We start from the raw sequence: 24,342 nt of genomic DNA on the forward strand, positions 1-24,342 counted from the left end.
CGTAAGAATTTTTTTATTTTGCATATTTTTAAAGTTATAAACAATTTAGTACCTATTTTTTTTAGGAACAAACTCTGTTTTTCCATAAAATGTTCATCATTTTTGCAAAAGTCGATTTAAAAAAATCCCCTGCGTCTTTCTTTAGGTTTTGAGATGTAAAAAGAGAAAATAAATTATTTTTTGTTCTAGAATAAAAATTATAGTAAAAACCTTTCTGGTCGCGAAGTGATTCTCCTCATAAAGGGTTTCTATTACGTATCTGTAAATCTGATATTTCGAAAAAACTAAAATTTATATAGTATTTTTTCTCTTTAAAGTCTACCTAATGTCACATCACCGTAACGTTGTTAAATATTGCAGCTGTATTTTTGTAACAAAGGCCCTTACTGGTTTAATTTTTCTGTATAAAATCAATACTATAGTCGGGATAGTAGTCTGACTGACAAAGTATTACAATATTATTTAATGAATCGGAAAATCAGTCATAATCACGTAGAGTTTCTCTTAAATGTTTAATACCCTTTGAGTAGCCCTAGAAGTGTTTAGGAAGTGGGAAATAAACCCGTAAAGCCTACCCTCTTTAATTTTCTATAATCAAATTGTATAATCCCACTTATATTAAAATCGGTTTCTCTTCGAATTCAGATAATATAAAATTTGTAAGATTATTTAAATATCCTGTTCTACTGGAACAAACCTATGGAATGTAAAGGGGAGTCACCCTAATCCATAACATATAGTTGGTTTCTAATTAATTAAAGAGGGTGGAAAATTCAACCCGCATCTGAAAATTCGTGCGCTCTCTTTGGAAAATCTTGTCTAAAAAGGTCGACATTTGCCTGGGGAGTTCAGTTCATATTTTGCTATGAGCACGTCTTCGTCACATAAGAAATCTAGTACAAGCATTGATACTCTGCTCGATTTCATACTCAAGTTCGACTTAGAAGAATTTCAAGTCAATTATTTAAAAGTCTCTACATTGAGGAGGAGTCTTCTAAGCATACCACTAGTATCCTGCCATAATATTTGGAAAATATCTTCTCTTTGTTTACAAAGGAAATCTTATTGTTTGGGTTTTCATCACGATGCATTGAACTCCGGACCTGTGGGGACCACCTAGGCCCGTCAACCTTCCTGAATACTCATAAGCGACATCTGGTACCAGCCGTTCTCCTGCTCATTTATAAAGACACAGTAGTGGTCCTTTTCTTCATATTTTTACTTACTTAAAAAGGTAAGTCATTTAATAATTTACTAAATCCTTTTATTACCTCTTGTAAAACTCGGTAGCAACCTTGGACATTCCTTGTTGCAGTGGAATGTGGACTTCCCTTAGTTTCCAAGACTGGTTGCTTCAAGATTCTCTCCCATAAAAAGAACAAATTTTTATAACTAAAATATTTGTGTGTAAAAGAAACTCGTAACCTAGACTAGTCATTCCCTATGTATTTTGATGCGCTGAACACGAATCCGAAGTCCGTTTTGCTCCATCACGTCAGGATTTTTTTCTAACCTTAAAAAACATTTCGGATTTTCAGAGGTAGGCTATTTTTTTAAATTGATGGATTTAGTTCAAACTTAGTATCTAGGGGTTTTTTGGGTCGCTAGTTATGAATCTGAAGTTAGATTTTCAAAATTCAAAATGGCGGCTCAAATATGGCGGATGAATTTTGAAAAACTGATGGATTTACTTTAAACTAGGTATCTAGGGGTTTTTAGGACACTGATTACGAATCTACAGTCAGAATACTAATCCTGCTGCTTCGATAAATGTAGTAGGCGATGACAACTGCCACGAAAGAGGAGGTATGAGGGTTATCACTCCTAGGACGGCGGACTTACCTGCGATCGGGCCAGGATCTCTAACGTGCAGGATTTTACATAAATCATAGCTTCTCAAAATCAATACAATAATAAAACTCTAAAGGCTTCAAAAGTTAATTTTGCAGTAACAACGTCGGAACACTTAGGCGACAGCAATGCAGATGCATTTTGTTACATATGTGGACAATTCGATGTCCCCAAAAATCGTAAATCAATTAATGAAAATATCAAATAGATCTACAAAGATTGTTTTCCTCTTGAGATAGACAATCAGGATAAAAATTGGGTTCCACACAAAATTTGCAGCTCCTGTTACACAATGTTAACTCGTTGGAATCATACTAAAGAGGATAATCTAAAGTTTATAAAGCCAACTTTGTGGAAAAAACCATTAAATGAAAAAGGTTGTTATTTTTTCAACATCAATGTACAAGGATATAATAACAAAAATAAAAAGAACATATTGTATGCCAACGTCCCAACTGTAAAAAAACCAGAAATTTCATGCAATCCACCTTCCTTTCTCAAAACCTTGCAAATTGACAGTTGAATTGAAGATGTTCTAGATTTTATAAATAACGACATGAGAACAGATGATGAGGACGATTATTACCTTCCGTACGGTGAACAGGAGAAAAAGACTCCACAAACGTTTAACCAAGAAGAACTTAGCAATCTCATTAGAAATTAAAACTAGTTCTGGATAAAATTAGATACCGAGAACATAACTGGCAAATTTGTGGAGATTTCAAGCATACTACTTGGACAACAATCAGGTTTTACAAAAACACCATGTTTCCTGTGTTTGTGAAAAAGTAGAGATCGAGCAAATCACTACATTAAAAAACAATGGCCAAAAAGGAATTCTTTTGAACCAGGTTCAAAAAATATAATAGAAAACCCCTAATTGAACCTTTAAAGGTACTAATTTCACCCTTACACATGAAACTTGGAGTAGCCAACTTATCAAAGCCTTAGATAAAAAAGGAAACTTTTTCAAATACCTGGAACAAAAGTTTCCAGAAATCTCTGATGCGAAACTCAAAAAAGGGGTTTTCGGTAGACCACATACTCGTAAATTGTTAAAAGATGAGCAATTTATCACCAAGATGAGTAGAAAGGAGAAAGCCGCACGGCTTAGTTTCAAATCAGTAGTCGAAAATATTCTGAGTAATCACAAGAGTGAAAATTGGGGTCAAACAGTTAGTAATATGTATATAGTATGAAGATATCAATCACTCCGAGTCAGGTAATAAAAGAAAACACAATTTTTAACGTTTTCAACTGCTCAGCCGTCCTCTTCAGAAAACTAAAAATTTTTTATTACAAAAAAAATTAAAAATAAATATTTTTTCACAATTATTGTAGAAGATTATTAAGAACAATAAAAAATTATAAAAAAAACCTTTACCATTGAAAATTAAATAAAAAAAATTAACATAATTATAAGGAAACTTTTAAAATTGTTAAATTTTAAAATTCCTGTCGGCACGACGTATAATTTGACACTGATCGAACATTCAATAAATACAATCAATAACATGTAATTCTGAGGTCGTTAACCTCAAATCAATTAATATAAATAGAGAAAGACTAAGTAACAGTATAATCAAACAAGGATGAGTATTGTGAATATTTTCTATCGTTAAGGAAATGAGTGCAACAATTACTAAGATTCTGAGTGTCATTTTTTTTATTGATTGCACTTTTTTGTAGATTAATGTGAATCATTTCTGAAATAAGACGTTTATTTTCATTTGATTCATTGTCAAGAATATTAAAATTGTCCCAGTCAAAGTCATGTTTTAGTAAGTTTCTATGTGTTGCGGTAACACCCACTTTTGATTTTTTATGTTCATTAATTGTGTTTTCTTTTATTACCTGACTCGGAGTGATCGATATCTTCATACTATATAAAAAAACCACCGAGTGATAAATTCATACTATTATTAATTAGTAATATGATTAAAAACTTTGGTAAGTTAGGATGCTTAATGAGCATGAAGTTGCATTACTTAGACTCGCATCGGAATCACTTTTCTGAAAATTTAGGAGATTACAATAAAGAGCAAGAAGAACGATTCCATCAAGATCTTAAAGAATTTAAGCGTTGTTATCAAAGAAGATGGGATGTAAATATGATAGCCGAATACTGTTGAATCCTGAAAAGGGATATTGTGCATGGAGGGACCAATTTGAAACGAAATCTATTACACAGATCCTTTGGGGACAAAAGAGTGCGCTACCATAAAAAGACGTGAATACCTTACTTAAGTTGAGTAGAACCAATTTTTAAAATTTTCGACCGACATTTTGGATCCGCCAGTTTGAAAAATCTAACTTCAGATTCGTAACCAGCTACCCAAAAAACTCCTAGGTACTAAGTTTGAAGTAAATCTATCATTTTTTAAAAAAATAGCCTACCTTTTAAAATCCGAAAGGTTTTTTAACATATTTTTCATTACTTTTAAACTTTCCTTGTAAACAATTATTAAAATTAGGCCTCTTTTTGATGTTCTATAGTGTTTTAATCCCTTAAGTTTGTTGGAAATAGAGCATAAAGTACACATTATATTTTGACGTGGAAATTACAACAAAAATAGAGCAAATACTGTTAGAGGTATGGGCAGCTTTTGAGGATATATTTTTTTCTCGATAATTATGAATTCGAGGTTTATACTGTCAATTTGGCAGTTTATAGTCATTAAATTGTATAAAACATTTAAAATGGTTCCTAGAGCTGAAACTCCTCCGACCTTCTATAGTGTTTGCTCTTTTTTCATATGATTTTCACGTAAAAATTCAGGAGTGTACTAAATTTCAGTTCTCTTTGATAAAAGCTATGATTGCTAGGGGGACATGGTCATTTTTGGTCTTTTTTGGCAAAAAATCATTGTTTTACAAAAAAAGACCGAAACAAGTTTTCATGCTTGTATACTTAAACCTACGTATCCACTTGATTTTAGAGTCATTTTATGAAAATTCCATCTTCTTTCTAATTTATTCTTTGGCAGTATAAAGTTTATTTTGGTAGTTTTACTCCAAGTTCCAGCAAAAGTAACATTTAATAGTCCACCACGATAATGGCAATGATTGTAAATATCATATAAGTTAAAACCACCATTTTTCCAAACAGCAATCGTAAAATCCGAAGTTACACTAAAATTAGTATCATTTATGATCTTTAAAGATTCATCTAAACTGGAGCTTCGAAATAGCCAGTACTCCATACTACCAAATAATCCAATTCCTGAAGCCTAAATAAGAAATGAACTAAGTTAAATAATTGATTGATTCGTTTTTGTCTTACATGTAGTTTAAATCATACAATAAGATTTGCAATTAAAAATAATAATTAAATAAAAACATCTATCTGATGCTAATATGTTACACAGCCCCGTAAAAAGAAGTGTTGGGGTTGGGGTCAGAGTACTCTACTCCTATGTATTTTGGGCTGCTCAACACAAATTTAATGTCCATTTTGTTCCTGGGAGTCTGGATTTCTTTCTAACTTCAAAAAACGTGTCTAATTTCACAAGCCTGCAAAAAAACAAAAAACTTCATTGTCCCAGATCGAGAAGTCATTTCCCGTAGTTTTTGGTGAGCTCATTCTGAATCTGGCAACGAAAATCTCACATCACGTCAGGATTTTGAAAAACGTGGGGGTGAAAGTCCCAAAAATTACTTTTTTGGCAGTTTTTGAAAATTTCTACCGCGTAAATCCAACGTGCTAGGGACTTGTCATAGGAGTCAAAAAAAGCTTGAACCCTCTACTTGACGACGAAATAGCGATATTGACAAAAACAAAATAAATTAGCTGTCGAAAATGTTTTTTTTTAAGTTGTCAAGTATAAAAATGGAATAACAACTGTTCGTAAATACAACTATTATAAAAAATACTTTGATTCGCTAGATATTTGTCACTCGGGGGTTTTCGGGGTTGCGGATTGCGGATATGATGTCAGATTTCCAAAATTCAATATGGCGGACGACTTTTTAAAAAATCGATTCAATCCGACATATTAGATCAGCCATTTTGAATTTTGAAAATCTGACATCCTATTAGTAATCCGCTACCCCGAATACCCCCAAGTGACAAATTCCAAGCAAATCCAAGTAAGTTTTTAAAATAGTTGTATTTACGGACAGTGTGAGTCAATTTTTATGCTTGATAACTTAAAAACACTTTTTTGACAGCTAATTTTTCTTCTTGTTGTCAATATCGCTATTTCGTCGTAAAGCACAGGGTTTAAGCTTTAATTTGACTCCTATGACAAGTCCCTAGCACGTTGGATTTACCCGGTAGGAATTTTCAAAAACTGCCAAAAACGTAATTTTTGGGACTTTCACCCCCACTTTTCTCAAAATCCTGACGTGATATGAGATTTTCGTTGTCAGATTCAGAATCAGCGCACCAAAAACTACGGGAAATGACTTCCCTATCTCTGACAATGGAAATTTTTGTTTTTTTGCAGGCTTGTGTTTTTAATGATATAATTTTTTTTTAAATTGTTGGATTTATATGAAACTTGTTGTCTAGGAGTTTTTGAGGTTGCTGATTGCGAATCTGAAGTCAGATTTTTAAAATTTTAAATGGCGGACAAAAAATTTTAATAATTTATTGAATTCGCTTGAAACTTATCACTCGGGAGTTTTTGAGCTCGCTGATTACGAATTTGATGTCAGATTTTCAAAATTCAAAATGGTAGCTCCAATATGGCGGAAATTTTTTTAAAATTCACTGAATTCGATTGAAACTTGTTACACGGAGGTTTTCGAGGTTAAAAATTTGGAAAATTTGTGATTCTTTAAAAACATTTTCTTAGAGATTGGTATATTTTCATGAAAGTTACTTAGAGGTAAGTATATTATCTGCGACGTGCTATTTAAGAAGAACTACCTACTACGAATAGACCATTAGTCCATAGTAGTGAAATAACTTCCTATTTGTGTCTGCGTCCAGGGCACCTCCACGTGGTGAGGGTGGGCAACGGAGATTGTCCGCCTTCCGGCTAACTTCCTGCATTACGACTTTGATGCCTCTATGGCAGACATATAAGAAAAAATTACGAGATAGGGATCGGCGGCTAAAGGTGTGAAAGTGGGCCCAAAGGCATCGTTATACAATGATCACAGCTTTAATTTAGTTAGTGACTTGACTAATATAAAGTATAAAGCCACAAGCAAAAAAAGTTTTAAGAAAATATATCAATCTTTAAGAAAATTTCTTAAAAAACCAATAATTAATAAAATATTTAACCGACATATTGGATCGGCCATTTTGAATTTTGAAAATCTGACTTCAGATTCGTACTTAGCGACCCCGAAATCTATCGTGTAACAAGTTTCAATTGAATTTAATGAATTTTTGAAAATTTGACAGCCATATTGGATCCACCTTTTTGATTTTTAAAAATCTAACTTCAGATTCGTAATCAGCGAGATCAAAAACCCCCGAGTAATAAGTTTTAAGCGAATTTAATAAATTTTTAAAAATTCGTCCGACATTTTAAAATTTTAAAATCTGACTTCAGATTTGCAATTAGCGACCTTAAAATCCCTAGACACAAAGTTTCATATAAATCCAATAATTTAAAAAAAAATTATACCACCAAAAATTTCACATGTTTTTTGAGGTTAGGAAGAAATCCAGACCTCCAGGAACAAAATGGACTTCAAATTCGTGTTCAACGCCCCAAAATACTTAGAGTAGAGTACTCTGATCCCCAAACCCCAACACTTTTTTTTGTGGGCTGTGTTATTTGTATACCCAATTAAAACTTTCTGCAGATATTCCGCAGAAAGTGTAGTTATTCAAATAGGTTTAAAAAAGAAAAAGAATGATTTTTCCATTCTTTTTAAACCTTTGTTTTTATTTACATTTCTAGGATTAATTTTATGCAGCAGAAAAAAATTTAGATCAGCTTTAAACGCATGAAACTGACTGTCCTCATTTACCCTAAAATTTAGAAAATTTCATAAAATTTGGGGTAATCGGGGACAGCATAGTTTCTAAGAAAGGTTTAAGAAAAAAGTTTCCTTAAGTATATTACTTTATTAAGAGATGAAAAAACTTTAAAAAAATTTGTATTACATTTATAATAGTTGAACCAATTAAGTTAATAATAACAAGCTTTCCCATAACAGAAATTCACTTTAATTTTTGATTTTTGGCAATTAAGTTAATAATAACAAGCTGTCCCCATTTACTCTAAGTTTTCGAATTTTTTAGGTAAATGGGGACAGATTGTTGTTATTAACCCAAGTACGAAAATATAGCGTTCTAAAACGCGCGTTAAGTTTTCTATTGCCCTTATCTTTGGGTGGAAATAAGTAAAATGTATTATATGTGGGAGTCGGCATAAAAAATAATTAAGAAAATATGATACTTCCTTTTTCTTCGATTCACGCTGCAAAACATTACTTTGTTTTAACGTAATAATAAAAAAATTTTGGATTTTTTGTATGTATTTTTTGATTTAATATTTTGAACAATTTTTATTAATAAAAAACTTTTTTAAAAGTGTAGCTTATGCTATTTAGATGGATTTCAATGAGGGAAATAAATAGACAAAAATAAATGAAATGAATGTTTTATTTTCACAATAGTAAGACTTTATTCTTTTGTTTTTGTTAATTGGCATGTATATGTTTTAAATACATTAATTAATCTGTTTTGATCAATTTTATCATCTTTAATTAACATTATTTAATGTGTTTTTATATTTAGTGATATTTTAAACAGCCTTATGTTATGTAATATGACGTTGAAAGTTATAAAAAAATAGTAATTTGTTTAATCAAATAAGGGCTAATTTGAGGGTACAGTACAAAAAAAGTAATTAATTTAATTTAAGTATTATTAGGTATTCTTAGGTTTTTTGGGTTGCTGCTAGAAATCCAACGTCAGATTTGCAAAATTCAAAATGGCGGAGCCAATATGGCAGAAGACGTTTTTAAAAATTAAACATATTTGCTTGAAAATCGTTACTTGGGGGTTTTCGGGGACACTGATTGCGAATTTAAAATCCATTTTTCAAAATCCGAATATCAGATTTGTAGTCAGCGACCTTGAAAACCCATGAATAAAGAGTTTCAATCAAAACCGTCAAATTTAAAAAAATATATTTACCATATTGGTTCCGCCATTTTGAATTTTGAAAAAGTAACATCAGAATTGTAATTTTGAATTTTGAAAAACGTACACCGGATTCGTAATGAGCGACTCCAAAAACCTTCGAGTAACGATCTTCAAGCGAATATGTTCAAGTACATGAAAAAAGTTGTCACGGTTCTAGGGACCCAGCTTAGGCAACTAAGTACATAAGAACTATAATACAATGTATTAGAAAGAGTTTTACATAAAAAAATTCTGTTTCTTTTTGTAAATGTACGTTATAGCATCAGCTTATACAATGTGATAACGATTTTGGAAAAAAAATTTCTTAAATAGAAGTAGATGAAAAGCAAATTGTTTGGGTCCGAGGAACCTAGCTCAGGCACACAAGGGTTAATTAGTTTAATAATAAAAAAGATTACTTACTTTTACAGATGAAAATAAGTTTTTTCTTCTTAGTTGTACACTACCGAACAATAAATATATGCGCACTTTATAGTTAGTTAAACTGAATAAAATTATTTCTAACTAAATTATTTTCAAGTAAAATATTAAAAATGAATTGGACTTGTTGGATAGCTTTTCATGACTAGGCTTTTCAGTGGAATAAAAAAATTGTACAAACAAAAATGCATTTTTCCTTTAAAATTATTCTGGTTTCAGGTGGTATGAATAAAAACAATAAAATAAAGAATTTCATTTACCTTGCAACATTTGCTTTTCCGGACTTCTGAGTCCTGGTGGGACGTACACGACCCATAATTTCAAATCAGAAGCCCCTATTTAAAATAAAACCAAACAAAAGTCTCTATGCAAGAATATGAAATATCATCAATTTAAAATATGTAATGATTTTACCATAAAAACTACTAATATTTACATTATTGTTAAAAAATATTTTTAAACCTATGGGACGCTTAATTCCCACCCGTACCTAGAGGGTTAAGTCTATTTTTTTTCAAATGCGAGAAAAATACTGAAATAAGAAAAAATTAAAAAATTCCAATTGGTTCAACTATTATATATCTATTACAAATTTTTTTTAAAGTTTTTTCATTCCTTAATACAGTAATATACTTAAGAAAACTTTTTTATTAAACCTTTCTTAGAAACTATGATGTCCCCATTGACCCCAAATTATAGGAAATTTTCTAAATTTTGGGGTAAATGGGAACAGTCAGTTTTGCGAGTCATAAGGAATAAGAAAAATTTTTGTATTATTTTTAAGTCTGTTTTCTTTGAAATGCAAGACAAAATACAGAAAAATGTTCACTTTGATTTTCAAGTTTTTATGTATTGGGCAATAACTTGAATTATCTTGCTGACAATTGTCAAGACAAAAGCTTGGTAATACTCAGAACCTCTTGTAGGCGATCTGAGGTTAACCTTTTGTCCCCATTTACCCCAACTAACCCTACTTATTACATAATAATATTAGTTTAATATCACTTACTGTGTAATAGCATTTCATTTTATATTATTTCTGGGATCACATATAGTGATTCTTACAGGTTTTTTATGCTGAACATGAATCCGAATTCAGTTCTTTATGAGTTTGGTTTCATAATGAGTAAAGACAACATCACACTACTCAAAATGAGCCTATCAGGTATCAAATGTCAGGTTAGGTTAATTTATATTGCAATTTAGGATATAAGTTGTCGTTTATTTAAATAAAAAGTTAATAATTAAACAGTGAATTGAGCACTCGGGAAATGTTTAATTTATAACAACTTATAAAGGCGATCCGGTATTTAAATATTATAAAGAGCGCCTGGCTAATTTAAATAAGAATTAAACATTTAAACAAAAGCCATACTTAGTAAAATGAAGAACGATATCTTATGTTAATGACCCGGCAGGGAATGGGTTCGTTAAAACTAACCTTGATTAATATGAAAATTAATTAATATTAATTAATATTAATATTAATATTATATCCAAGAAAAGGAACCACCATGTAAATATCCGCTAAATGAAACCTCTGAACAACCTTTCCATAAATTTTAATCGATAAAGATTTTTAAAGATAACCTTGTATTCCGAAGCTAGCGACCAAATAGACCTTCTCATTTCATACCGACTGAAAATTTGACTATAGTTTACTCAAAACATGTAAATGACAGAAACGCACGTCTGACAGCCCGCCCCTGGGGCAGGGGGTGGAAGTACAGGAATGAAAAGGTAAAAATTAACGAAACGCTATCTCATTTCATACCGATTAAAACATATAAAAATCGAAAGTTTACATCTAAACAAAGGTAAAAATGCACGTCTGGCAGTCCTGGGCTGGGGCAAAGCACGTGTGGCAGCCCTTGAAGATGTTGTGCTCCGTTTTTGCGTCTGGCAAGGTTCGTATAAGTGCAAAAAATAAAATAATTGCTCATCTCATTTCATACTGTAAAAAACTATACAAATCGGAAGGTTACATACATTTTTATTTCTTTCTAGCACTTGTTGTCATTTCAATTACATTAAATCTCATTTAACCTGATGTGGTATTGAATTAAAATAACAAATAGTATATTGTTTAAACATTAAATTAAACATTGTTTATTTTTAATATTGATTTATTAAATCTAATCTGTTAAATATTCTCCTAATGACAGAGAAAAAGTATATTTCAATTTCTTCGTGTGAAGATGTCCTCATGCGTTTTGGTTTTAAAACATTTGAATTCACTGCAGCTTCAATTTTGTTTTTATTCTTCAATATTGTTGATATGGTCGAGTGAGACACACCAAACTCTTTTGCAAAGGATGCATTACACTCCCCTGCTTTTAGTCTATGTATAATTGCACTTTTCTCATCAATTGAGAAACAATTTCTACGTTTAGGCGTTGACATTTTCGTGCGTGTTATTAGCGCGGCTTGTCAATTGATAGACAACGAAAAACTGATTTCTTAACTTCATAACTGAAATAATAGCAAATACAAGAGAAAATAAGGTATAGCTCATGCATAGACATAATTTGTATACAAATACTGGTTCCTCAACTTCATTAAAGGACTGAGGCACAACAATTATTTGTATAGAAATTTAGAATTCGTCGTTATAACCGGAGGAAATAAACCATTTTCTACGAAAAATACGTCGTTATATCCTGATAGTCGTTAAAAACGAAGTCGTTGTAAACGGTATCATTCATATAGTAATTTCTATATAAACCAAACTAAAGGGTCCGCATAGGTCGTTATAAGCGAAGTCGTTATAAACGGATTCCACTGTATTTTATTATTTGTACTCGTACGAACCTTGCCAGGCGCAAAAATGGAGTACAGCATCTTTAAAGAGCTGCCAGACGTGCTTTACTCCAGCCGTTATGAAATGAGAAGGTCTATTTGATCGCTGGCTTCCGTACTATTGTATAAAAGGGGGGATTTGATACAGTCACTGCGACAGTAACGGGTTGCATAAGAGGAGTAAAGTCTCGCGCTTACTATCAGCATAAACATGCTGCTCGTTATGCATATCTAGCTTTGGCTGAACCATTGACCACGCGTTTTCCCATACATTTTCTTCCCGCAAGCCTCCCTTTCACTTTTCACTGCCTAGTGCTTTTCTTCCCTTTCTCCACCGCGTTAGGCTCTTTTGTTCTCGCCTGATATTTTCTTTAGGTTTATATATCTCGAATACTTTGCGCGCAGTAATTTTCATAAAAATTGTTTAATTTAAAGGTTGTTCGCGGTTCAGAAGATAATTTTATTGATAAAATAAGTCGCGAATATTAAGCGCAAATGTATGTCTGTATATAGCGTACATATATATGTGCTATATATATGGGGTAAAATACCTGTAGAGAACTAAGTGAAAAGAAAGTTGATCGGATGGGGCTGTAACTTGCACATAAATTAGGCCTAGGGGTGAGTAATATAACCCCGAAATATTGTTAGGTTTTTTCAAAAACTGTCGAAGAGGGAGGGGGTTGAATTTTTTTGACAAATTTAGACAGTGAATTTTTGAAGACTAGTAACTTTTAAACAGAAAGAAGAAGAAAAATTTGTCGCATATGTTTTCGAAAGGATTTTTCCTGCTTTTTCAAATGGTGCAAAACTTTTTTTAAAAAATTCAAATTTTGACTTTTTTTCAAAATTAAACAGTTTTTCGAATTTTTTTTAAGTTCGGTCCTTTTTTTATTTATTTTTTTTGACAGCTAAAAATGCGTATTTTCACCATAAAAAATATTGCGATGTCCTTTTTTGTTATTTTCGTGATATTAATTAATTAATTAATGTTAATAAAAAATGAAATATTTCACAAATAAATAAAGTTATTGCAATCCTGAAGGTACCAATTGAAAGCTGACGTAATTCTACATCAAACGAGCCCTATATGGACTATTTTAGATTAGAGGATTTTTCATAAACAATTGCCATGTTAGCCAATTGTTTATTAACAATCCACTAACCCAAACTAATTCATATAGGGCTCGTTGGATGCGGAATTATGTAAACTTTCATTTAGTAACGTCAGAATTACGATACATTTATTCGTTTATAAAATATATAAATGTTTATTGACATTAATTAATTAATTAACATATATCTCGAAAATAACAAAAAGACATCTCAATATTTTTTGAGGTAAAAATGCACATTTTTAACTTCAAAAAAAAAATAAAAATAAGTTTAAAAAAAGACCTAAATTAAAAAAAGTCAAAAAATTTTTTGATTTTCCAAAAAAGGACAAAGTTTGAATTTTTTGAAAAATTTTGCACCATTCGAAAGAGCAGGAAAAAACCTTTCGAAAACATACAGGACAAATTTTTCTTCTTCTTCCTGTTTAAAAGTTACAAGTCTTCAAAAATTCACTGTCTAAATTTTTCAACAAAATTCAACCCCCTCCCTCTTCGACAGTTTTTGAAAAAACCTAATAATACTTCGTGGTTAAATTACTCACCCCTAGAGCTAAACTATGTGCATGTTATAGCCCGATCCGATCAACTTTTTTCACTTAGTTCGCTACAGGAATTTTACCCCATATATATTAGAAGTCTGCGGCGAGTCAAATTCTAACTGCGGCGGCGTTTAATCTGAAAAAAATCAGCGTATGGCGGCGAGCCAGTGTGCCGTTACTTTATGCTTAATGTTTACATAATATAGAAACAAGATTTTAACAATCTTTAAAAGTTAGGACAGTCAACTTTGAATTAATTTTTGAAATAGAGAATATTTCTGCTTACTTTTTATTCTTAAATTTGTGTATTGAATGCTATTTGGTGAATTAAAGTGCAAACTATATTATATTACAAAACTTGGTTTTATTGAAATCGTCAAAATATATTAATACATGATTAATTATGTCTCTGGAGATACTAATCTTTCCCACGTTTTCGCATTTCACGCATTTTCGTCTTTATTGCCACTCTTTTGTCGCGTTGCGTACATTACATTTTTCCTGTACTCGTAACTTATTCTGATAAAAATTGCGACTTGGTCTGTCCAGGCTTATGTAAAATAGTGTTGACTTCCTTTAAATTATAAAATCGGTTGTAGGAAACCTATAATCAAATTTTTGTTACACTTTAGCTTTTAGTTTTTAAATGTATACACCATCATCTTCTTTAAGTTGTATAACAGAATTCAATTCGAAGGTTCTGAATCTATTGATTAAATCTCCACAGCAGTACACTGAAAGAAATGATTCGTGATTACTGCCAGAATTCTGGCTAGTCCAATCATATTGTATTGCTGGATTTGTTACTGTGATACAATATCACTATTTCACCCATATTAGTATTGTTGAAGTGTTATGTTTCTTTTCGAGAAACTATTTACTAGACTCATTCATTCAGAGGTTAGGTATTACAGAAATTAATGTGTTTGGCTATTCCAACCATACCGTATGACCGTTTATTTTGCTGCTATACGCCTGCGCACAGAGATTTTATTCAGTTTATATTCAATAAATAAAAATGAAGTAAAAGTAAAGTAAATTAAAAATAAAGAAATAAAAATAATCTAAAAAAAATTATTTATTTCATTTCTATAAAACACTCATTGAAATGTAAATAATTGCAAATAAATAAAATGTTTTAATTATTGTTACGTTTTAGAAATTATTTAAAAATTAATTATCCCTCTTCGAAGCACAAATAGCCCGAAAGTCAAAAAGTTAAGAAAAACAATCGGTTTAATAATATGGGATCGGCTATCCCTCTCCTACGGTATATCTCGCAATTAAAAGAAAAATAGGTAAGGTAGCATAATTGACATATTTATTCTTTCAGATTCTTACACTTTGATTTACAACAAAAACAATAAAAAGGTTTAGATAAAATTGTACATAATAAAACTCACCCAAATTAGTCGAAACTTAAATTACCGCCTTAACAATAAAGCGGGCAGCAAATTATAAAAAGTCTTTCGTTCAATACAAGAACACTTGCGTTGATTTTTTGTTGAATCCACACTGCGATTACTCACGTAATTCTACGCGAGTGTAGAATTCTTGGTTTATTTATTTCTTATTTTTACCGATTTTAAATTTAAGAGTATTATACGATCATCAACGATGATTCTAACGCAAAAATAGTCCCGTTGTAACTTAAAATTTTATTGTAGAAATTAAGAAAATTTACGTGACAGCCGGTAAAACAAATCCGATTATACTCGATAATTCTGCGGAATTATTCGCCGGGAGATTCAATCCGATTGTAAAAAATTGTCACAACAATTTTTACAATTCTACGTATGAGAATCTCTCAAACGATAATTACCGCTCGCGATAATATCGTAAGACTGTGAATTTTGGGAGTGTCTCTGTAAGTTTTATTCACCACAATTACGCCAAGTTAGGAGGGGATTAAGTGGAAATTTTATTATTTCTAAATAATATATATGTTGCAAGGTGTATGACCTGTGCGACTCGGCGATGATACTTTAGCTGTCATTGCAATTTTGTTATACTCGCTCTAGAAAGAGTGAGGAATACATTTTATACATTATAGTTGTTGTTAATTACAGAGCTTGCAATTATTTATAACAATCACTGTTAAGCAACAATTATTGTTAATTTAACATGAAAGTTTGCGTGGCTAACCTCTGAATTCAGAGGTTAATAATCTTTACTTTTGTCGAGGTAGCTTGAAATTTCTTGCACAATATATTGAGGGTGCATTAATTCAAGCGTAATTTTCGAAATAATATTTTAGGAAGAAATAAAAGGAAATGGTGTAATTGCAGGTCAAAAACCTATTTCGACACATGGTTGTCGAAATTAATTATAATTTTAATAATTGTCAAAAAAAACTGATATACATATATATATATATATATATATATATATATATATATATATATATATATATATATACATATGTATACACATACACATAATTTATTTTAGTCTATTTGCAATAATCGTGTATGGCATCTTTTTATGGGGTTTATTTATATTAATTAATAACGAACAATTGGTTCGTTACAAACCACCAGGGAACAACTTAGTTGTCGTCCCGACAACACCCTAATGAAGATGTTACTAACCTCGATTACCGCAAATACACATATATACACACATGTATGTTATTATTATATATATATATATATTTTTTTTAACGACTGTCAACGTAAACAAAGAATAATAATCTATTTTAGTTATATTAACCCCCTTTTTTTATAATAGCAATGTGAATTCAAAAATATAAAAGGAAACCGTCGTCAAATCACATTTATAACTGTACATTCTGTTAATTCCTTATTCAATCGGTGAGAAACATAATATTCATAATTTACGTATGCACTCTGTCTATAACAATATGTTATGTGGTATTTATAAATATGTAAAAATTGTTTTTTTTTTTAATAGTTTAATTAATAACTTTATAACAATTAATGTAAAATTTAGCAGTAAGTATAATATAGATTTAAGCTTGATTAATTTCTTGTAATTTTAAATCCTCTAAATATATAGTAAATAAAAAGGTACATATATATTAAAATATGTTAATTTATATCATTAGTAGGGGGGAAAATCTTGTACGGGGATTTGTGGGTAATTTCGCCCTGATCTTCCTGGTAGTTTTTGAGGATCTTCCTTGTTGTCTTCTGAAGTGCCTGGTATCGCATCAGGAGAGTTTGGTGCAGAATCTTCTAAAGGTGAAACTGTCTTACATGTTGTTTGTTTAAGATTTTCCTTGACTATGTTTGAAGATGTCATTTTTCTAGGTATAACAGAGGGAGTTTCTGTTCTTGGTGGGAGTGAAGCATATGCCTCTTGATCCTGGCGTATTGATGGTGCACTCGCTCTCTTTAGATTAAGTCTTTCTGTCATTCTAGGGAGATAGAAGCGTGATGGTGTTGGTACTTCTCCAATCAATACCCTTTTTGCATGGACAGTGGTGTATCTTCGAAACAGAAAATAAGCGACGATAGTAAGCAAAACAATTCCTATACCAAGGTAGGTTCCTTTCATCCAATATTGATGTTGACTTTTCTCTAATCGTCTTAACGAGAATTCGTTGAGTTGTTGTTCTAGGTCATCCAAAGTTTGAGAATTCTTGAAAAATTCTTTTTCTTCGGCAACTATTTCCTTAGTATTCTTCAGTCTGGAGATTTTTGCTTCGGCAATTGCTGGAGATAGGACGTCTAAATCTATTACTAACTCAGCTTCGTAAATTATTTCGGTTGTTCCTTCTGCTTTAGGTATTGATGTGATGGTGACGTCGGAATTCTTAGCATAACAGCCTGGTGCAAGTTGTAATAAACCCATTCCATTGATTTTCAACTGTGAGCCCGCAGATGGTGGGCAGCGAACATTTAAATTAGTTGGATCTTTTACGGAATACAACCAGCCTCCAATAGAGTCAAGTTTAGTCCACTGGTATGTTTTACCGTATTCGAGCTGAATATTACATTTTCTCATTGCTTCTACCGTTGGATTTAACAGTAATTGGATTTCGCAACTAGGTTTTCCGTGAACCTCATATATGGCCATTCCGCTTGAACATAGAGAGTAATCTGAAATTTTTCTGCACATATCCAATTCTTCTTGTTTCATTGGAATGTAGGTTCTTGAAGCATCGTCAACAGCAATGTATGCATAATTGGATTTAATAGATATCCGTCCAGTTTGATTACCAAATATTTCTTGAAACACGGGGAATGAATGTAATTGATATAAAGTGTAGTCCGTCTTTTCCAATAAGGGTATATCTATCAAAATCTTGAGATGGCCTTCTTCTAATAGGATAGATGTTTTTGAAATTCGTATAATTTCTTCTAGGCTGTATTCGGGTCCTCTAACTGGAATGGAAACTGATGGTTGGTGGTCTTGTATATCTCTCAGGATCGGCATTATTTGTTTAATAGAGATTAGGGCCGGATGCATTTGCCCTTTTCTTGCTGAACGAATAACTTCGATCATCCGGGATCCAGCCTTTATGTTATGTCTTAGCTGGGTTTTTATTTTGTTGAGAAGATTATTTAAATCTCTGTAGAATGTCTCATGAGCAGCGCCTTGATGCGACTTCTTTATTAATTCAGTCAGATTACTTAGCTGTTCTCCTATTGTCCTGATGTTATTTTCTTGGATTTCAGCTCGTTTATAAAGAGTATCCAGTTGAGCTCTAACTACATGGGTCTGCTTTCCTATCAAGTGCGATAGATTTGCTTCCGCGGAGTTTAATTCTTCTATTTGAGCTTGAATTTGTTCTCCGTCTTCATAGGACAATACTCCTACTATAGGTCCAGCAATTCTTCCAAGAACACCTAATAGGGGTACCCGTCTTCTTACTCTTGTATTTCCTTGAGTTCGTATGGGAGAAATGTGATTAACCCTTTTCAATTCGGCTAACTCGATGATAAACTCGTCTTGTAGATCTTTTGCCGTGTCCTGGCTATCCTCCCAATTGAATTCCTTTATGTAAGCTGTACAACCTGGTAATTGAAGCGGACAATTTCCATAAATTCTGCTAATTTTTTTATTTATTTCCTGTAGCCACTCCAATTGTTGATCCGTATTTAGAAACACTGCAACTCTCCAGTTGGAAGCAGATATTTTCATTCCCCCTTTGTACTCATAATATATCCCCGTGCTCTGATTAAACATGGTTAGATAATATCCTTCACCCTCCTGGTTGCCTGCTAAGATGGTAGTTAATGTCACAACAATCAGAAATAGAATAGCGATCATCTCAAAGTAGTGTTTTCCTGAAATCAAAGCAATATTAGTACAACTTCAGCAATAAGTAGGAAGTACTTTGTCCTTATGTTTCGTAACCCTATTTCCAGATTCATCTTCCAAAACTACGTTGTTGTTTTCTGTAAAGGCTACAATAACGTAGGGTCCATCGGCTCTTTTATCAAATTTATTTAATCGTACCTCTTTTTGTACGTAGACTACATCTCCGATTTGAGCCTTTAATGGCCGAGCCTTGGAATCATAAAATTTTTTTGAATTAATTTTTGAACTAACGAGATTTTTCGAGGCGAGGTTTTGGGTCTCGCCCAATCTGGTGATAAGGTCACGAAGATAAGAACCATATGTCTCTAGTTCGGGGCCTTGTGGGAAGGCACTAGGCATTCGCGCTAATCTCCCGAATACAAGTTCGTGGGGTGTGAAATTGGTCGCTTCGTGAACAGACGTATTGTACGCGAGCATGCAAAAGGGTAGTAGTCGGTCCCAGTCGTCAAAGACTTTCGCGTAACACTTTATGTAATCGGCCAGCACGATATGACTTCGTTCTAATGATCCGTTGGTCTGGGGTCGATAACCGGAGGTTGTTATTTGTTTAATTTGGAATAATTTTTCCAATTTCCGCATTAATGAACTAATAAAATTCGCACCTTTGTCGGTTAGAATGCATCTCGGGGCTCCGAATTTGGATATCAGTTCCGTCACTACTGCATGGGCGACAGTTGTACTTTGAGTGTCAGATATTGGTACTGCAATGCAATATTTGCTGAAATTATCTTGCATTGTTAAAATGTACCTATTTCCATTAGGAGTAGTTCTTAGCTTTCCCACTATATCTAGTGATACCTTTTCAAATGGTTCTGCTGGAGTGTCGGTGATGATCATAGGCTCTCGTGTTCTTGCCCTGACTAGCTTGTTTTCTCGACAGGTCCGACATTCTCTAATATATTCTATGACATCATTGCGTAACCCAGGCCAAGTGTACCTTTCTCTTATTCTCTTATAAGTCTTGGTTATGCCCTTATGGCCACCGATTAGGCTCTTGTGAAATTCTTTTAGTATCTTCGGACGAAGTTCCGGAGAAGGAACTTCTATTTTTCCGTGGCAAAGTGTGATGAGGACATCGCCACCACGGAACATACTTGTAACGAGTTCATCTAAATAATTTTGAGGTAATGAGCCTAGTAAATCTCCGGAATTTGCCATCCGGCAACCTTGTTGGTTATCTCTTTTTAAGGCGAGCTGTAGTCCTTTTAGTCCTGTTCGAACATAATTCCAATTGATGGGGTCGTTGTATCTGTTCTTTATTACCATTGAATAGGTGTTATATTGTCCGTTTGGAGTCACCAGAACTTGACCTATTGAGGGATTTTGATCCTTTAAGTCCTTAGGATCTATGTACTCTGTAGCTATTAACAATTTGCAGATGGGGTTGACAGGTTCGCAATCTGCAGAAATAAAGTGCGCATAGTTGTTTCTTTTGTAGGTTAAGGGTTCGAGCCATTCGTTTTTAATACATTTTTCTTTGGAGGGGATAGGTGGTTCATGCAGCGCATGATCAAGTAGAACATCAGAAGCACGAACAGGTTGCTTCTTTGTGCCGTCCAGAGTAGAAATTAACTTTCGTGGTTGAATTTCTGTCTTGCGTTTTGCAGGCTTAATCGGATTCGATGCTGTATCAATGTTTCGATATATTGATGGGGTTTTAGCATCATTATCGTTGTTGTACTCAATTAGATATGGGGTGGATTGAGCATAAGGAAAAGTTGAAGTGGACGGAGTTTGAAAAGAAACGTGTTTCGTCGGATTTGGAAGTTGATTAAACCTTTGAAATCTTGGTAGTTGTGGAACTTCGTCAAGTTCCGAATTTTCCGATTCTTCTGATCCCTTGTCCTGTGACTCCAGCTGTCTGTTGATTTGTGATTGTTCATTTTCATTTTCGGATAACGATTTTCCAGGCCAATTAGGTACCCTTGGATCGTCAAAATTTTTAAGGAAATTCTGGATTCTAGTGGAAAATAGATCATCGTCGTATTCGCCGCAAGGATCTTGGGCCTCCAATAGTTTGAGACGTTCATCGTTTTCTTCACCGTCAGACACGCACATTCTTGAATGTTGAAGAGTCTCGTCCATGCCTTCATGATCCCAGATTAGGGATCGATTGGTAAGGTCCTGAGATACTATCTTCGTTTTTTGTAAGGTTTCATTGAATTTATTTATTGATTTCTCGAGATTTCTTTTAAAATTTTCTTTTCTAGATTCAGGAACCGTATCTTTGTCAGTAGTATCATCGCTATCATCAGGAACTTTTGAAACGTCAATGATTTCGGGAGCGAGAGCTTGATCTTGCTCAGCCATTTCGTCTGAGGGTTTTGCTATTGCAATCTCTATAGCTTGTGTAGCTAAATAGTCTGCCATCTCATTGCCAAGAATCCCTTGATGCCCTGGGACATGTTCGAACTCAACGTCTAAAATAGCTAATTCATTCTCCAACCTTTGAAACTCAAGCTGATTCTGAACGGGCTTATTAGTAGATGTTTTCCAATTGTTTTCCTTCCATCGAGGCATCCATTTTGTCATACTATCCACTAAGAATTTAGAATCAGTGATAATTTTTAGTCTTTTGTACTCTCCTTGCTTTGCTTTTATGGCAGCCACCGTTGCTGCCTCGATTTCGGCCCAATTATTTGTTTGTCGGCCAGTTGCGCGTTGGGATACGTTTAGTGGGTGGTCATCGCCAAACCAGACTCCTATACCGGCTATTGATTCTTCATTTCCGTTGTTTTGTCAAGCGCCATCTATATACACTTCAACTTGTGGTTCAGATGTTGCACATGGAAACATTAGATCTGATAATCCTTGTTTGGTCGGCAGGATTTGTTCCTTCGCGTTGTGTTTCATTTTCGAGGCCCCTAGCGAGGGTAAAGTGCTTGCGCTAGTACGAAACACTGGAGGGTCGGATTCTTCTTCTAGAAAAGATTCGTCTGATGAAGATTCGTCTCCTTCCGCGGAATCTTCCTCAGGTATCGTTTGCTTTCTGGTCCTGAGTCTAGAAGCAATTGGTCCTTCAATTACTGCAGAGGTCGATTGCTTTAACTTTTTATCTAATTCCTTGGTGACCTTTGAGGATTTTGGAAATGTGGGATTTTCCTTTCTGGGCCTTTCTTGATTGGAATAGGTGGAGGTGGAAGGTTTAATTTCTTTTTCGTTTTAGTATCCTTAGTTTCTGCTTCGGACTTGGTTCGCCTCATTGGTAAGGTAGTCGGTCTTTTTAGTATTGTAATGGGACGAGGCGCTTCGCTGGCCGTCATCCTTACAGGTGCTTGAGAAGATCTTAACCCTGTTCTCTTCGGGGGTTGAGATTGAGTTACTGGCAAGGCTCTAAGGGTTGGTTGTGCATCGGTCAATTCACAGTCAGAGTCCGAAGTAATTATAGATTCGGAGTCATCTTCGCTTCTACCTACTGACGGATTTTCTGACAGTGCTTGCACTCCATTATTAAGCTTCCCTTCTTGTACTCAAATTTGTACGTATAGTTCTTCAACTTCAGTCTCCACTTAATTAGTCTTGTTCCAGGATTCAACACGGATGACATCCAACTGAGCGGTTCACAGTCGCAAGACAAGGTAAATGATCGTCCGTACAAATAGGATCGGAAGTGTTCTACAGCATATAATACTGCAAGACATTCTCTTTCTACGTCTTCATATCGTTGTTCACAGGGATTTAAAACCTTCGAAAAATAGGCCACTGGCATGTCTTTACCATCTACTTCTTGAGTTAGAATGGCTCCAACAGCTCATGTTGATGCGTCGGTAGTCAGTTTAAAAGGTTTAGAGAAATCTGGAAACTGTAGAATTGGTGCCCGGCAAAGGGTGTGTCGAAGTTTTTGAAAAGTGGACTTTTGTCGAGGTTCCCATTCCCATACACAATCCTTTCTGAGAAGATCGACAAGGGGTTTTGAAATCTTTGCGTAGTTTTTTATGAATTTTCGATAATATCCTGTGAGTCCTAAAAATTCTCTAATATTTTTAGGAATGGTAGGCTTGGGGAAATTTTTAACAGATTCTATTTTAGCTGGATTCGGTTTTACCCCGTCCTTGCTAATAATGTGGCCTAAGTATGCAGTTTCCTTTTTCATAAAGTCACATTTGTCCGGTTGTAACTTCAAATTAGCGTCTCGTAATCTATTAAATAGTCTTCGTGCTCTCTTGTCATGCTCTTCTAGTGTGGTTGAAAAGATGATGATATCGTCTAGGTACACAAATGCTTCCACGTCGAGCATTCCTTTGAGCACCTCATTTAAGAGGCGTTGGAATGTTGCGGGAGCATTTTTGATTCCCATGGGCATCCTATCGTACTGATAATGATCCCGACCAGTAGAGAAGGCTGTTTTGTGTCGATCATCGGAGTGGGTTTCGACTTGATGGAAACCGCTTGCGAGATCGAAAACTGTAAAATATTGAGCACCCCCAAGACGATCAAATATTTCTGATATATTAGGGAGGGGATAAGCATCCCCTATCATTTTATCATTAAGGGCGCGGTAGTCTATAACTACCCTCCATTTTCTTACTCCAGAGTTGTCCATTTTCTTTGGTACTATAAGGAGTGGCGCATTGTACGGTGAGTCAGATTTGCTCAGGAGTCCTGCATCATATTGTTTTTTTATCTGAGCATCGGCCATAGTATAACATGTGCCATGGCGATTATTTACTAGTGCTTCTCCTACATATACTCCATCCGGTGTATTAATTCTTGGCAGATAACCTTCCTTCATGTCTGAGTTTGTGTGTATGGCGATAGGTTGACGAGTTCTAGCTTTGATTGTTAATACCCTTTTAAAGGGTTTAATTTCGCTCCTTAATTCGTTTTTGGCTGTTCGCGATTCTTCGTCGACGAAGTGTAACGGCCTGGTTGGTTCGGAAATTGTGATCAATGTATTATGTCTGAAAGAGAGTTGAGCTTGTTCTTGTCGCAGATAAGGTCTACCGAGAATTCCTTGTGTAGATATGGGGAAGGAATTTTTAATTACTTGAAATTCGATGTCTCTATTATGAAGCCTAAGTTCGACAGTGCCGAGTGTTTCTACGGCATGCCTCGTAATGCCTGTGATCACTACCTTATTTTTCGTAGTGACTAACAAATGGGTTTTTAATGCTTCTAATTTTATCAAATTGGTATCGGAACCAGGATCAACCAGAAAACAAACTTTGTCGTTAACTCCATTTCGTTGGGCTTCCCTAGGTTGGTAAGGGTATGG

The 24,342-nt window shown here is 33.8% G+C and overlaps 2 protein-coding genes across 2 annotated transcripts in view; one reads left to right on the top strand and one right to left on the bottom strand.

Moving 5' to 3' along the window:
* The window catches only part of LOC127279019 (glutamate receptor ionotropic, kainate 1-like), a 211,557-nt gene extending 206,511 nt beyond the window's left edge, over positions 1 to 5,046 (bottom strand). The window contains exon 1 of the mRNA XM_051301091.1: positions 4,773 to 5,046. Within this exon, the coding sequence (XP_051157048.1) occupies positions 4,773 to 4,796 (24 nt within the window). The 5' untranslated portion in view covers positions 4,797 to 5,046. The remainder of the gene's footprint in view (positions 1 to 4,772) is intronic.
* The window catches only part of LOC127279017 (ionotropic receptor 75a-like), a 380,333-nt gene that overhangs the window by 23,879 nt on the left and 332,112 nt on the right, over positions 1 to 24,342 (top strand). The gene's annotated exons all lie outside the window — the stretch shown is intronic.

The sequence above is a fragment of the Leptopilina boulardi genome, unplaced genomic scaffold (assembly GCF_019393585.1).
Source record: "Leptopilina boulardi isolate dan_hultmark-lab unplaced genomic scaffold, ZJU_Lbou_2.1 LbouV2_213, whole genome shotgun sequence".
Taxonomy (NCBI): domain Eukaryota; kingdom Metazoa; phylum Arthropoda; class Insecta; order Hymenoptera; family Figitidae; genus Leptopilina; species Leptopilina boulardi.